This window comes from Somniosus microcephalus, chromosome 33 (assembly GCF_052327205.1).
Source record: "Somniosus microcephalus isolate GS21.2 chromosome 33, FLI_Smic_1.0, whole genome shotgun sequence".
NCBI classification, from domain to species: domain Eukaryota; kingdom Metazoa; phylum Chordata; class Chondrichthyes; order Squaliformes; family Somniosidae; genus Somniosus; species Somniosus microcephalus.
In genome coordinates, this window is record NC_141019.1 from 37,111,092 (window position 1) to 37,127,781 (window position 16,690).

At 57.2% G+C, this 16,690-nt stretch overlaps 1 protein-coding gene across 1 annotated transcript in view; it reads right to left on the minus strand.

Annotated features, from left to right (window-relative positions):
* The window catches only part of LOC147097177 (transcription factor Sp1-like), a 42,764-nt gene extending 26,523 nt beyond the window's left edge, over positions 1-16,241 (minus strand). The window contains exons 1-4 of the mRNA XM_085972542.1: positions 16,164-16,241; positions 14,921-15,006; positions 11,718-13,421; positions 10,982-11,036 (exon numbers count right to left, since the gene is read on the minus strand). Coding sequence (XP_085828668.1) covers positions 10,982-11,036; positions 11,718-13,421; positions 14,921-15,006; positions 16,164-16,170 — 1,852 coding nt within the window. The 5' untranslated portion in view covers positions 16,171-16,241. The remainder of the gene's footprint in view (positions 1-10,981; positions 11,037-11,717; positions 13,422-14,920; positions 15,007-16,163) is intronic.
* Between the last annotated feature and the right edge of the window lie 449 nt (positions 16,242-16,690).

Below are 16,690 nucleotides of genomic sequence, written 5' to 3' on the forward strand. Positions count from 1 at the left end.
CGTGTGTGCGTGTGACAGTGCGTGTGTGCGTGTGACAGTGCGTGTGTGTGTGAGTGCGTGTGACAGTGCGTGTGTGCGTGTGACAGTGCGTGTGTGCGTGTGAGCGTGTGACAGTGTGACAGTGTGACAGTGCGTGAGTGCGTGTGTGACAGTGCGTGTGTGTGACAGTGCGTGTGTGCGTGTGACAGTGCGTGTGCGTGTGACAGTGCGTGTGCGTGTGACAGTGCGTGTGTGCGTGTGACAGTGAGTGTGTGTGTGTGACAGTGCGTGTGTGTGACAGTGCGTGTGTGTGTGACAGTGCGTGTGTGCGTGTGACAGTGCGTGTGTGCGTGTGACAGTGCGTGTGTGCGTGTGACAGTGCGTGTGTGCGTGTGACAGTGCGTGTGTGCGTGTGACAGTGCGTGTGTGCGTGTGACAGTGCGTGTGTGGTGTGACAGTGCGTGTGTGCGTGTGACAGTGCGTGTGTGCGTGTGACAGTGCGTGTGTGTGTGTGACAGTGCGTGTGTGTGTGACAGTGCGTGTGTGTGTGACAGTGCGTGTGTGCGTGTGACAGTGCGTGTGTGTGACAGTGCGTGTGTGCGTGACAGTGCGTGTGTGTGTGTGACAGTGCGTGAGTGCGTGTGACAGTGCGTGTGTGTGTGACAGTGCGTGTGTGCGTGTGACAGTGCGTGTGTGTGACAGTGCGTGTGTGCGTGTGACAGTGCGTGTGCGTGTGACAGTGCGTGTGCGTGTGACAGTGCGTGTGCGTGTGACAGTGAGTGTGTGTGTGTGACAGTGCGTGTGACAGTGCGTGTGTGTGTGACAGTGCGTGTGTGCGTGTGACAGTGAGTGTGTGTGTGTGACAGTGCGTGTGTGCGTGACAGTGCGTGTGTGTGTGACAGTGCGTGTGTGTGTGACAGTGCGTGTGTGCGTGTGACAGTGCGTGTGTGTGTGTGAGTGCGTGTGTGCGTGACAGTGCGTGTGTGTGTGACAGTGCGTGTGTGCGTGTGACAGTGCGTGTGTGTGTGACAGTGCGTGTGTGACAGTGCGTGTGTGTGTGACAGTGCGTGTGTGTGTGACAGTGCGTGTGTGTGTGACAGTGCGTGTGTGTGTGACAGTGCGTGTGTGTGTGTGACAGTGCGTGTGTGTGTGTGACAGTGCGTGTGTGTGTGTGACTGTGAGAGACTGATCGAGTGTATGTGTGTATCTGTCTCTGAGTGCGAGAGGGTGTGTGTGAGGGTGTGCGAGTCTGTGTGTACACGAGTCTGTGTTTGTGCGTGAGGCTCTGTGCGCACAAGTCTGAGTGTGCGCACGCGCGCGGTGTGTGTGCACGAGTCTGTGTGTGTGTGTGTGTGTGTTTTTAATGTCCCAGGACGCATCACAGGAGCGTAAATCTGACAAAATTTGACACCGAGCCACAAAAGGAAATACTGGGACAGGTGAAGGAGGGAGGTTTTAAGGAGCGTCTTAAAGAAGGAGAGGGAGGCGGAGAGGTTTAGGGGGGGAATTCCAGAGCTCAGAGCCCAGGCAGCTGAAGGCACGGCCGCCAATGGTGGAGCGATGGAAATCGGGGGGATGCACAAGAGGCCAGAATTGGAGGAGCGCAGAGATCTGGGAGGGTTGTAGGGGCTGGAGGAGGTTACAGAGATAGGGAGGGTTGTAGGGGCTGGAGGAGGTTACAGAGATAGGGAGGGTTGTAGGGGGCTGGAGGAGGTTAGAGAGATAGGGAGGGTTGTAGGGGCTGGAGGAGGTTACAGAGATAGGGAGGGTTGTAGGGGGCTGGAGGAGGTTACAGAGATAGGGAGGGTTGTAGGGGGCTGGAGGAGGTTACAGAGATAAGGAGGGTCGTAGGGGGCTGGAGGAGGTTACAGAGATAAAGAGGGTCGTAGGGGGCTGGAGGAGGTTACAGAGATAAGGAGGGTCGTAGGGGGCTGGAGGAGGTTACAGAGATAGGGAGGGTTGTAGGGACTGGAGGAGGTTACAGAGATAGGGAGGGTTGTAGGGGACTGGAGGAGGTTACAGATATAGGGAGGGTTGTAAGGACTGGAGGAGGTTACAGAGATAGGGAGGGTTGTAGGGGCTGGAGGAGGTTACACAGATAGGGAGGGTTGTAGGGGGCTGGAGGAGTTTACAGAGACAGAGAGGGTTGTAGGGCTGGAGGAGGTTACAGAGATAGGGAGGGTTGTGGGGACCGGAGGAGGTTACAGAGATAGGGAGGGGTGTAGGGGGCTGGAGGAGGTTACAGAGATAGGGAGGGTTGTGGGGACCGGAGGAGGTTACAGAGATAGGGAGGGTTGTAAGGACTGGAGGAGAGTAGAGATAGGGAGGGGGCGAGGAGGCCACGGAGGGATTTGAACACGCGGATGAGAATTGCAAGATCTTGCCGTTGCCGGATCGGGAGAAAATGTCGGTCAGCGAGCGACAGGGGGGTGAACGGGACTCGGTGCGAGTTAGGATATGGGGCAGGGGGAGTTTCGGATGGGAGGGTGGTCAGGAGAGCATTGAAATAGTCTAGTCTAGAGGTAACAATGATGGCTTCAGCAGCAAATGAGCTAACACCGCCCGCCATGGACGCACTTATCAGCAACAAAGCGAAGCACGAACTCGCGTTTCTCCAGCCTCTTTCACCACCTCAGGACGTCCCAAAGCGAATGAACTTCACAGCCAATGAAGTACTTTGAAGTGTGCTCACTGTTGTAATGTAGGAAACGCGGCAGATAATTTTCACACAGCAAGCTCCCACAAACAGCAATGCAACAATGAGCAGATCATCTGTTTTTAGTGATGTTGGTTGAGGGATAAATATTGGCCCCAGGACACCGAGGAGAACTCCCCCCCTGCTCTTCTTCAAAATAGTGGCCCTGGGATCTTATACGTCCACCTGAGAGCGGAAAGGGGCCTCAGTATAACGTCTCATACGAAAGACGGCACCTCCGACAGTGCAGCGCTCCCTCAGTACCGCCCCTCCGACAGTGCGGCGCTCCCTCAGTACTGCCCCTCCGACAGTGCGGCGCTCCCTCAGTACCGCCCCTCCGACAGTGCGGCGCTCCCTCAGTACTGCCCCTCCGACAGTGCGGCGCTCCCTCAGTACCGCCCCTCCGACAGTGCGGCGCTCCCTCAGTACTGACCCTCCGACAGTGCGGCGCTCCCTCAGTACTGTCCCTCCGACAGTACGGCGCTCCCTCAGTACCGCCCCTCCGACAGTGCGGCGCTCCCTCAGTACTGCCCCTCCGACAGTGCGGCACTCCCTCAGTACCGCCCCTCCGACAGTGCGGCGCTCCCTCAGTACTGTCCCTCCGACAGTGCGGCGCTCCCTCAGTACTGCCACCTCCGACAGTGCGGCACTCCCTCAGTACCGCCCCTCCGACAGTGCGGCGCTCCCTCAGTACTGTCCCTCCGACAGTGCAGCGCTCCCTCAGTACCGCCCCTCCGACAGTGCGGCACTCCCTCAGTACCGCCCCTCCGACAGTGCGGCACTCCCTCAGTACTGCCCCTCTGACAATGCAGCGCTCTCTCAGTACTGCCCCTCCGACAGAGCGGCGCTCCCTCAGCACTGGCACCGGGGGAGCGTCGACCTGGGTTATGGGGCTCTGAATTTACACTCAATACCACTCGTGTGCATCTGCCTTTCTCTATAAAGATCCCATTTGAATTCAGTGCACGGCCAACAGGTTCCGAAAGGGCTGTTGTTGCCTCGTTTGTGGATGAATCTTCAAATCAGATGACCAACACTTCTGTGACTTGAGCTGTATGGGATTATGGAGTAAATATATAGTCCACAATCCCAAAAGCTGAGCCACTCCCGGTTTAAATAGCTGTACTTTCGTATGCTACGCGTCATGACCCACCATCACACGAAATTATAGCCTGGTTAATCCGCCGAATGGCTGTCATCTCTCAGTAACTCAGACCGCGGACACACACATGCGGAGGTGCTAATTTTACAGAATAGATGAGTTGGCAAAATAAATCAGGAACGAGTGGACACTGTAAATCCCAACACACTCTGGGGACCCCCTGTAAATACTGACACACTCCCGGGGATCCCCCTGTAAATACTGACACTCCCGGGGACCTTCTGTAAATACTGACGCACTCCCGGGGTCCCCTGTAAATAAATACTGACACACTCCCGGGTACCCCCTGTAAATACCGACGCACTCCCGGGGTCCCCTGTAAATAAATACTGACACACTCCCGGGGACCCCCTGTAAATACTGACGCACTCCCGGAACCCCCCCTGTAAATACTGACATATTCCCGGGTCCCCCCTGTCAATACTGACATATTCCCGGGACCCCCCCCTGTAAATACTGACACACTTCTGGGGACCCCCTGTAAATACTGACACACTCCCGGGGACCCCCTGTAAATACTGACATATTCCCGGGTCCCCCCTGTCAATACTGACATATTCCCGGGACCCCCCCCTGTAAATACTGACACACTTCTGGGGACCCCCTGTAAATACTGACACACACCCGGGGACCCCCTGTAAATACTGACGCACTCCCGGGGACCCCCTGTAAATACTGACGCACTCCCGGGGACCCCCTGTAGATACTGACACACTCCCGGGGACCCCCTGTAAATACTGACACACTCCTGGGACCCCCTGTAAATACTGACACACTCCTGGGACCCCCTGTAAATACTGACACACTCCCCGGGACCCCCTGTAAATACTGACACACTCCCCGGGACCCCCTGTAAATACTGACACACTCCCCGGGGACCCCCTGTAAATACTGACACACTCCCCGGGGACCCCCCTATAAATACTGACACACCACCGGGGACCCCCTGTAAATACTGACACACTCCCGGGGACCCCCTGTAAATACTGACGCACTCCCGGAACCCCCCCTGTAAATACTGACATATTCCTGGGTCCCCCCCCCCCTGTCAATACTGACACACTCCCGGGGACCCCCTGTCAATACTGACACACTCCCGGGGACCCCCTGTCAATACTGACACACTCCCGGGGACCCCCTGTAAATACTGACACACTCCCGGGGACCCCCTGTAAATACTGACACACTCCCAGGGACCCCCTGTAAATACTGACACACTCCCGGAGACCCCCTGTAAATACTGACACACTCCTGGGGAACCCCCTGTAAATACTGACACACTCCCGGGGACCCCCTGTAAATACTGACACACTCCCGGGGACCCCCTGTAAATACTGACACACTCCCGGGGACCCCCTGTAAATACTGACACACTCCCGGGGACCCCCTGTAAATACTGACACACTCCCGGGGACCCCCTGTAAATACTGACACACTCCCAGGGACCCCCTGTAAATACTGACACACTCCCGGGGACCACCTGTAAATACTGACACACTCCCGGGGACCCCCTGTAAATACTGACACACTCCCGGGGACCCCCTGTAAATACTGACACACTCCCGGGGACCCCCTGTAAATACTGACACACTCCCGAAGACCCCCTGTAAATACTGAAACACTCCCGGGGACCCCCTGTAAATACTGACACACTCCCGGGGACCCCCTGTAAATACTGACACACTCCAGGGACCCTTCCCTTGTAAAATACTGACACACTCCCCAGGACCCCCTGTAACGACTGACACACTCCCAGGGAGCCCGTGTAAATACTGACACACTCCCGGGGACCCGCATGTAAATACTGACACACTCCCGGGGACCCCCTGTAAATATCTCTGACTATCTCTGTAGGGAGGGCTGTAGGGGAGGTTACAGAGATAGATAGGGTTGTAGGAGGCTGGAGGAGGTTAGAGATAGGGAGGGTTGTAGGGACTGGAGGACGTTACAGAGATAGGGAGGGTTGTAGGGGCTGGAGGAGGTTACAGAGATAGGGAGGTTGTAGGGGGCTGGAGGAGGTTACAGAGATAGGGAGGGTTGTAGGGGCTGGAGGAGGTTACAGAGATAGGGAGGGTTGTAGGGGGCTGGAGGTGGTTACAGAGATAGGGAGGGTTGTAGGGGGCTGGAGGAGGTTACAGAGATAGGGAGGGTTGTAGGGGGCTGGAGGAGGTTACAGAGATTGGGAGGGTTGTAGGGGGCTGGAGGAGGTTACAGAGATAGGGAGGGTTGTAGGGGGCTGGAGGAGGTTACAGAGATAGGGAGGGTTGTAGGGGGCTGGAGGCGGTTACAGAGATAGGGAGGGTTGTAGGGGGCTGGAGGTGGTTACAGAGATAGGGAGGGTTGTAGGGGGCTGGAGGTGGTTACAGAGATAGGGAGGGTTGTAGGGGCTGGAGGAGGTTACAGAGATTGGGAGGGTTGTAGGGGGCTGGAGGAGGTTACAGAGATAGGGAGAGGCGAGGAGGCCTTGGAGAGATTGAAACGCAAGGATGATCATTTTGAAATTATGGGGGGGGGGGGGGGGGGGGGGTTCCGGCAGCCAGGGGAAATAGGGGTTAATTAAAAAGGAGTTGCATGTTCAAAAATAAAGGATATCGGGAGCAGAAAAACTTCAGGAAGCAGTCCAACTTTCCTCTCCATCTAGTGTCAGCAGTGCCTCAGTAGATACCACTCGCTCACGCCTCGGTTATGGGTTCACGTCCCACTCCAGAGTCTTGAGCAGAAAAACCTAGGCCGACACTCTCTGCAGTACTGAGGGAGCGCCGCACTGTCGGAGGGGCGGCGCTGAGGGAGCGCCGCACTGTCGGAGGGGCAGCGCTGAGGGAGCGCCGCACTGTCGGAGGGGCGGTACTGAGGGAGCGCCGCACTGTCGGAGGGGCGGTACTGAGGGAGCGCCGCACTGTCGGAGGGGCGGTACTGAGGGAGCGCCGCACTGTCGGAGGGGGCGGTACTGAGGGAGCGCCGCACTGTCGGAGGGGCGGTACTGAGGGAGCGCCGCACTGTCGGAGCGCCGCACTGTTGGAGGGGCGGCGCTGAGGGAGCGCCGCACTGTCGGAGCGCCGCACTGTCGGAGGGGCAGTACTGAGGGAGCGCTGCACTGTCGGAGGGGCGGTACTGAGGGAGCGCCGCACTGTCGGAGGGGCGGTACTGAGGGAGCGCCGCACTGTCGGAGGGGCAGTACTGAGGGGGCGCCGCACTGTCGGAGGGGCAGTACTGAGGGAGCGCCGCACTGTCGGAGGGGCAGTACTGAGGGAGCGCCGCACTGTCGGAGGGGCAGTACTGAGGGAGCGCCGCACTGTCGGAGGGGCGGCGCTGAGGGAGCGCCGCACTGTCGGAGGGGCAGTACTGAGGGAGCGCCGCACTGTCAGAGGGGCGGTACTGAGGGAGAGCCGCACTGTCGGAGGGGCAGTACTGAGGGAGCGCCGCACTGTCGGAGGGGCGGTACTGAGGAAGCGCCGCACTGTCGGAGGGGCAGTACTGAGGGAGCGCCGCACTGTCGGAGGGGCAGTACCGAGGGAGCGCCGCACTGTCGAGTGGACGTAAAAGATCCCACCGCCACTATTTCGAAGAAGAGCAGGGGGGAAGTTCTCCCCGGTGTCCTGGGGCCAATGTTTATCCCTCAACCAACATCACTAAAAATAGTTGGTCTGTTCATTATCACGTTGCTGTCTGTGGGAGCTTGCTGTGCGCAAATTGGCCTCTGCTGTTCCTACGTTGCAACAGCGACCGCACTTCACGGGCCGTGAAAGCGCTTCGGGCCGTCCGGTGTTGGTAGAAATGCAAATCTTTTCCTCCCCCCCCTCCCCCCACCTCTCTCGCACACGCAGATGGTTCAAGAGGGAAAAAAAAACGGTCAGGGCAGTAGAGCTGGTTTTGCAGCTGTGTCGCTCACCCCTTGGGGGCAGATGCTGGCTTTCAGTCATGTGCAGATGTCGGTCGGTGCCTGGTAACAAAGCGCGAGGCCCCCGCATAACTGCATCTCAAATTACAACACAGCCCGAGCTGTGTGTGTGTGAAATCTAGCAGGGAGATCACAGAGATCGGATTCTGCTCAGACAATTAAACACACACACACACGTACACGGGACCGCCCAGTTATACCTGCAGCGGCCTTCAATTTATTTCCTGGACTTTCGAACCAGCCTGAATGACGGATACGCTCTCCTAGTTCCCTTACCTGCTTCGAGCTACCCCCGCCCCCACCCCGGTTTCGCCCGATAAAGGCTCGGCTTTTGAGGAATTACTTGCTCCTCCTTTCAAAGCACTCCCCCCCCCCAAGCTCACACAAAAGGACACTCCCTTCTCCCCACCCACTCCCACCACCTCCCCCAATCCCCTCTCCCCCACCCTTCCCAACGTGCCTGCCCACAAGGCGGGCACCTCCACCCCTCGACCGAGCTCTGGCCCTCCCCCCTCCACCACCCCCCTCCATTGCCGACAAAACACTCGGCCCTCCCCTCCCCACCGCCCACCACCTCTTCCTCCTCTGGCACCACCCACCCCCCCCTACGCTTGCCAAACCCACTGCACACACACCCCTCCCCCCTTCCGCCCCTCGCCTTGCCAAGCCCACAGCACACCCCTCCCCCCCACCACTGCTTGGCTGGGAATTAATAGGAGGGTGGAGTCAGCGTTGGGCAAGAAAGTGGGAAATTCACACAACCGCAGTCTGGCTGTGCTCTAAACAATCGCAGGCCAACGCTGCTCTTTATTCCTCCGAATCAGCTCCCTGGAGCTGACAGTGCTCCTTCGACAACTTGTGCCTGTATACAAGTGCCTTTAAAACGTCCCATGACCCTGCAAAGGAGCGTAAATCAGAGATAAATCCGACCCCGAGCCACATGAGTAGATATGAGGGACATGCGAACAAAAGCTTGGTCGAAGAGGGAGATTTTTAAGGAGCGTCTTAAAGAGAGAGAGAGAGAGAGAGAGAGAGAGAGACAGAGAGAGAGGGAGACAGAGAGTGAGAGTGAGAGAGAGAGACAGAGAGAGAGAGAGAGACAGAGAGAGAGAGACAGAGAGGGAGAGACAGAGAGGGAGAGACAGAGAGGGAGAGACAGAGAGGGAGAGACAGAGAGGGAGACAGAGAGGTTTAGGGAGGGAATTCCAGAGCTTGGGGCCCAGGCGGCTGAAGGCACGGCTGCCAATGGTGGAGCGATGGAAATCGGATGGGGGGGTGCGCAAGAGGGCAGAATTGGAGGAGTGCAGAGATCTCGGAGGGTTGTAGGAGGTTAGAGAGATAGGGAGGGTTGTAGGGGCTGGAGGAGGTTACAGAGATAGGGAGGGTTGTAGGGGGCTGGAGGAGGTTACAGAGATAGGGAGGGTTGTAGGGGCTGGAAGAGGTTACAGAGATAGGGAGGGTTGTAGGGGCTGGAGGAGGTTACAGAGATAGGGAGGGTTGTAGGGGCTGGAGGAGGTTACAGAGATAGGGAGGGGGCGAGGAGGCCACAGAGGGTTTTGAAAACAAGGATGAGAATTTTTAAAATCGAGGCGTTGCCGGACCGGGTGCCAATGTAGGTCAGCCAGCACAGCGGGGGTGATGGGTGAACACACAGGGGTAGCAGAGTTTTAGATGAACTCAAGTCTTCAGGAGTGAAGTTAGGAAACACTTTTACACACAAAGGGTGGTAGAAGTTTGGAACTCTCTCCCGCCAACGGCAATTGATGCTAAGGGGCCAATTGTTAATTTTAAATCTGGGATTGATACATTTTTATTAACCAAAGGTATTAAGGGACACAGGGCAAAGGCGGGTATATGGAGTTATGTCGCAGATCAGTCCCGATCTCATAGAATGGCAGAACAGGCTCGAGGGGCTGAATGGCCTCCTCCTGTTCCTAATGGAACAGGCTCGAGGGGGGGCTGAATGGCTTCCTCCTGTTCCTAATGTAACAGGCTCGAGGGGGGCTGAATGGCCTCCTCCTGTTCCTAATGTAACAGGCTCGAGGGGCTGAATGGCCTCCTCCTGTTCCTAATGTAACAGGCTCGAGGGGCTGAATGGCTTCCTCCTGTTCCTAATGTAACAGGCTCGAGGGGGCTGAATGGCCTCCTCCTGTTCCTAATGTAACAGGCTCGAGGGGCTGAATGGCCTCCTCCTGTTCCTAATGTAACAGGCTCGAGGGGGCTGACTGGCCTCCTCCTGTTCCTAATGTAACAGGCTCGAGGGGGGCTGAATGGCCTCCTCCTGTTCCTAATGTAACAGGCTCGAGGGGGGCTGACTGGCCTCCTCCTGTTCCTAATGTAACAGGCTCGAGGGGCTGAATGGCTCATAGGGAGAGGGTAGAGGGCGGGGGGAGTCGGAGGAAGTATGTCCCTGGAGGTACCTCACATCCAGCACACCCCCCAGCAACGCGAGCCAGCGCAGCAAGAGACAGCCGCTTATTTGACCGCAGTGTCCATCACAGAGAAATCCCAATTGTCTCAACATTCAATAACTAACAAAGAACTCCCATTTCTCCAGCGCCTTTCCCCACCTCAGGACGTCCCAAAGCGCTTCACAGCCAATCAAGTACTTTTTTTGAAGTGTGCTCACTGTTGTAATATAAGAAACACGGCAGACAATTTGCGCACAGCAAGCTCCCACAAACAGCAATGTGATAAATGACCAGATCATCTGTTTTTAGTGATGTTGGTTGAGGGATAAATATTGGCCCCAGGATACCGGGGAGAACTCCCCCCCTGCTCTTCTTCAAAATAGTGGCCGTGGGATCTTTTATGTCCACCCGATAGGGCAGACGGGGCCTCGTTTTAACGTCTCATCTGAAAGACGGCACCTCCGACAGTGCGGCGCTCCCTCAGTACTGCCCCTCCGACTGTGCGGTGCTCCCTCAGTACCGCCCCTCCGACAGTGCGGCGCTCCCTCAGTACCGCCCCTCCGACAGTGCGGCGCTCCCTCAGTACCGACCCTCCGACAGTGCGGCGCTCCCTCAGTACCGCCCCTCCGACAGTGCGGCGCTCCCTCAGTACCGCCCCTCCGACAGTGCGGCGCTCCCTCAGTACCGCCCCTCCGACAGTGCGGCGCTCCCTCAGTACCGCCCCTCCGACAGTGCGGCGCTCCCTCGGTACTGCCCCTCCGACAGTGCGGTGCTCCCTCAGTACTGTCCACGGCTGACACTGTGGTACATTTTGAGAGATTTTAGTATTGTTTTACTGCCTGTTGATTGGTTACTTCGATCCCCGTTCTCCCCCCCCAGCTCGGACAGCTCCTATCCCTAAGATACCAAACGTGTCAGCCGTGGCTTAGTGGACAGTACTGAGGGAGCGCCGCACTGTCGGAGGGGCAGTACTGAGGGAGCGCCGCACTGTCGGAGGGGCAGTACTGAGGGAGCGCCGCACGGTCAGAGGGGCAGTACTGAGGGAGCGCCGCACCGTCGGAGGGGCGGTGCTGAGGGAGCGCCGCACTGTCAGAGGGGCAACACTGAGGGAGCGCCGCACTGTCGGAGGGGCAACACTGAGGGAGCGCCGCACTGTCGGAGGGGCAGTACTGAGGGAGCGCCGCACTGTCAGAGGGGCAACACTGAGGGAGCGCCGCACCGTCGGAGGGGCAGTACTGAGGGAGCGCCGCACCGTCGGAGGGGCGGTGCTGAGGGAGCGCCGCACCGTCGGAGGGGCAGTACTGAGGGAGCGCCGCACCGTCGGAGGGGCAGTACTGAGGGAGCACCGCACCGTCGGAGGGGCGGTGCTGAGGGAGCGCCACAATGGCGCAGGGACGTAAAAGACCTCACGGCCACTATTTCGAAGAAGAGCAGGGGGAGTACTCCCGGGTGTCCTGGGGCCAATATTTATCCCTCAATCAACATCACTAAAACAGATGATCCGGTCATTTATCACATCGCTGTTTGTGGGAGCTTGCTGTGCGCAAATTGTCTGCCGAGTTTCGTACATTACAACAGTGACCACACTTCAAAAAAAAGTACTTCATTGTCTGTCAATCGCTTTGGGACATCCTGAGGTGGTGACAGGGGGCCGGAGAAATGCGAGTTGGTGCTTATTGCAAGCGTGGTTTTGATTGAGCGAGCGTCGACAGCGCATAGCGCGCGGGTCGAGCCGGTAAAATTACCTGCGGCGCTGGCGATGGCGACGGGCACTCCCTGGATCTGGTGCACCTGGATGCCCGTGGCCCCCAGAGCGTTGAGGTTGATGGTCTGCAGGCCCGGCATGGAAGAGAGCTGGGCCGCGCTGACGGTGAGCGTGCCAGACGAGACGGAGCCCGGGGCCAGGGTGGCTGCGGTGGAGCCGCTCCCCGAGGTCTGGGCCAGGGGCATCCCTTGCAGTGAGGCCAGGGTGATGGTCTGGCCCCCTTGGCCCTGAAGCTGGGAGCCCTGCACGTTCTGGAGCTGGATGGTCTGCCAGCTCATCTGGCCGGAGAGCGACATGGTGGGCGCCCGGATGATGATGGGGCCCGAGTTCGGCATGGTCTGGAGCTGGAAGCTCTGCAGGGCTTCCTGCGGGATGGTCTGGGCGGCGAAGGTCTGGCCTGAGGAGGCCTGGAGGGACTGGAGGGTCTGCTGGGTGACGCCTTGGAAGATCTGCGGCTGCAGGAGGATCTGCTGCGGTTGCGGTGTCGGCGGTTGGCCCTGGTCCGGCTCCTTGGGTTGGATCTGCTGCAGCACCACGCCGGTCAGCTGGGTGGAGTCCGAGTTGTGCACCATGACCCGCTGGGGGCCGCTGGCGTGGGCCCGGGCGGGCGCGCCCCCGCTCGACAGGTTGACCGTGCCCTCGGCCGGCCCAGCGGAGGTGACATAAGTGTTGCCGGCAAACTGGCCGGATCCGGCCATCGACTGGACCACGGTGTTGGAGCTGGCCAGGCTGGCGCCCGAGCTGATGGCGGCGGAGCTGACCGGCGACTCGCCCCCGTCCTGGTCGGAGCCGGAGGACAGGGCGGCGGCCGCGGCGCTGTTGACCGGCACCAGCGTGACGTTGCCATTGAGGTTCATCGGTAGGTTGGCCAGGAACTGGGCCTGGGCCGGCAAGGCGCTGTTGGCGAGGCCCTGGATTGGGAGCGAGAGGCCGCCGTGCCGGATCTGCACCGTCTGCCCCAGCAGGCCGGGCACGCCGGCCAGGATGTTGCCGGAGGAGTTCCGGCTGCCGGCGATGAGCTGCGGGTTGGAGCCCGCGGGGATGAGCTGGATGTGGCCGGAGGCGTCGGGATGCACGCTGAGCTGGGACGAAGAGCCGGGGGAGCCGGTGGTGAACTGCAACTGCTGCCCGTCGACCGTCTGGAACTGCGGGATCACCTGGTACTGGATGTTGGGCAGCCCGGCGAAGACCTGCTGGCTGGCTGAGGACACGATGTACTGCCCATTCCCGCCGATGGACCGGCCCTTCAGCTCCGGCTCCCCTCCTCCGTCCCCGTCCGGCCCCTCGTCCTGCTCCTTGGCTGAGGCGGGCGAGCCCCCCGCGGGGTGGCCCGCCGGCATGGTGGGGATGATCATCTGCCAGCCGTTGGCGGTCTGGGTGATCTGGGCTGTGCTGAGGTCCAGCTCCGGCGTCTGCTGCTGGTTCAGGGCCTGGGCGGCCACGTTCTCCGAGGGGGACTCGATCCTGCTACAAGTGGCCGCCAACAAGGCCAAGGGGGACGGCTGGGACTCCTGTGGGAGAAGAAGAAAAAATAGAAAAAGAGAAACATCGAAGATAGTAGCAGGAGTAGGCCATTCGGCCCCTCGAGCCTGTTCCGCCATTTAATGAGATCATGGCTGATCATCCAAATTCAGTACCCGGTCCCTGCTTTCTCCCCATATCCCTTGATCCCTTTAGCCTTAAGAAATATATCCAACTCCTTCTTGAATATATTTAATGAATGAATTGGCCTCAACTGCCTTCTGTGGTAGAGAATGCCACAGGTTCACGAATCTCTGGGTGAAGAAATTCCTCATCTCTGTCCTAAATGGCTTACTCCTTATCCTTAGACTGTGACCCCTGGTTCTGGACTCCCCGGCCATCGGGAACATCCTTCCTGCATCTAGTCTGTCTCGTCCTGTTAGAATTTTATAAGTGTCAGTGAGATCCCCTCTCATTCTTCTAAACTCCAGCGAGTATTAGCCCAATCGACCCAATCTCTCCTCATACGTCATTCCTGCCATCCCAGGTATCAGTCTGGTGAATCTTCGCTGCACTCCCTCCATGGCAAGAACATCCTTCCTCAGATAAGGCGACCAAAACTGCACACAATACTCAAGGTGTGGTCTCACCAAGGCCCTGTACAACTGCAGCAAGGCATCCTTGTTCCTGTACTCGAATCCTCTCGCTACGAAGGCCAACATACCATTTGCTTTCTTAACCGCCTGCTGCACCTGCATGCTTACCTTCAGCGACTGGTGCACAAGGACACCCAGGTCTCGTTGCACTTCCCCTTCTCCCAATCTATTGCCGTTCAGATTAATAAAAAAGGTACACACAAGGAAGGAGGGGTTCAGAGCAGAGAAAGCGGGCAGTGCACTTGAAGGGACTTGGTGAGACCACACCTTGAGTATTGTGTGCAGTTTTGGTCACCTTATCTGAGGAAGGATGTTCTTGCCATGGAGGGAGTGCAGCGAAGATTCACCAGACTGATACCTGGGATGGCAGGAATGACGTATGAGGAGAGATTGGGTCGATTAGGCCTATATTCGCTAGAGTTTAGAAGAATGAGAGGGGATCTCATTGAAACTTATAAAATTCTAACAGGACTAGACAGACTAGATGCAGGAAGGATGTTCCCGATGGCGGGGGAGTCCAGAACCAGGGGTCACAGTCTAAGGATAAGGGGTAAGCCATTTAGGACAGAGAGGAGGAGGAATTTCTTCACCCAGAGAGTGGTGAACCTGTGGAATTCTCTACCACAGAAGGCAGTGGAGGCCAATTAATTAAATATATTCAAGGAGGAGTTAGATATGTTTCTTAAGGCTAAAGGGATCAAGGGATATGGGGAGAAAACAGGGACAGGGTACTGAGTTTGGCTGATCAGCCATGATCTCATGAAATGGCGGAGCAGGCTCGAGGGGCCGAACGGCCTACTCCTGCTCCTATCGAAGAGCTCAGACAGGAAGATAAACACCCCAATTTTTCACAAAAAATGTCCCTTTCCTCTTGCAACACGTGAAGGATTTACCTGGTTAGAGTTGGCGTTGTTGTGTTGCACGTATCCACTTGCATTTTCCACCGCTAGTTCGGCCATCTCTTCTGCTTGATCCTGATCTGAAATAAAAAGAGGAAAAAGAAATAATAATAATGCGACAGCTTGCAAAATAAGGACACTGCCACCGACAGCGCCACCGACGTGTAGAAGGACGGTTTTCACGATCGCAAGTGGACAAATCCCCACCCACCACCCCCCAAAAAAAGCCAATGGCCAACGGAACAAATCTGGGCCACTTTTTCCTTCTTGACCACCCACGTCCCATCTCCTCTTGGCCAAGACATCAACATCTCGGCGACAGAGAGTCCAAATCCCTGCCGCAAAGGCGCTTCGCCACATTTTTTTTGCCCAAACGAGCAAATCAGATGGGGGGGGGGGGGTACGGATCCAAAATTGGAGTCTTTCTAGATCTTCTGGCTGCTTCTCCTCACACCAACCACACCCCAACCAACCCTCTTCTGGGTTTGAGGAGTGAGATCTCGGCCAAAAAAGGGGGCAAACGTGCCCAAGAAAGATCTTGACGAAGGGTTTCGACCTGAAGCGTTGACTCGGTTTCTCTCTCCACGGATGTTGCCCTGGGCTGCTGAGTTCATCCAGCATTTTCTGTTGTTATTAAAAGGGACTCCACCACATCATTCCCCTCCCATTGACCAGAGGAGGTGGGTTTGGAGGCAACATTTAAAGACTTTGCAGATCTTCTGCCTGCTTCTCCCCACACCAACCAGCCCAGCCAACCCTCTTCTGGGTTTGAAGCTTGAAATCTCGGCGAGAAAGGGTCAAATCCCCCTCACCAAAGGGTCTTCGCCACATCATTTCGTCCCAGGATCCAGATGAGGTGGGTTTGGAGTCGAATTAAAGACTTTGTAAATCTTCTGCCTGCTTCTCCTCACACCATAACCCTCTTCTGGGTTTGAGGAGCGATTATCTCGGCGAGAAAGGGTCAAATCCCCCGCACCAAAGGCACTTCACCACATCATTCCGTCCCAGGGTCCAGATGAGGTGGGTTTGGAGTCGAATTAAAGACTTTGTAGATCTTCTGCCTGCTTCTCCTCACACCATAACCCTCTTCTGGATTTGAGGAGCGATTATCTCGGCGAGAAAGGGTCAAATCCCCCTCACCAAAGGCACTTCACCACATCATTTCGTCCCAAGGACCAGATGAGGTGGGTTTGGAGTCGAATTAAAGACTTTTATTTTTCGGGCCCCCCCCACTTACCGCTCATACTGGCGCCTTGGCTTTTTTTTTCTTCCCTTCCCTTTTCCCCGCCCCCTCCGCAAGCCGGTAGTGACGCAATCCGCCCCTCTTCAGCCTGACTGACAGCCGCGCCGACCAATGGGGAGCGGGCGCGCTGAGCGCTGGGCCAATTGGCGGGGAGGAGGGGGCGGGAGCCGGCAGGATGATTGACAGGTCGGGGGTCCGAGTGATTTCCGGGAGTTTTTTTATCTAGGAGTGGCAGCAACGTCGACCAATGGGAGGGCGTGGAAGGGGAGGGAGGGAGGACCAATGGGAGGGCGCGGATGGGGAGGGCGGACCAATGGGAGGGCGCGGAGAAGGGGGCGGGGTTTAGAGGCGGTGATTGACAGGCAGAGGCCCAAGTGGACATGAGGCCTGGTGTGGAAAACAACATTCATATAAAATCACATTAAAAATAATTTAATTCACATAAAATCACGTTAAAATAATATTAATTCATATAAACTCACATTAAAATAATATAAATTCATATAAAATCACACTAAAAT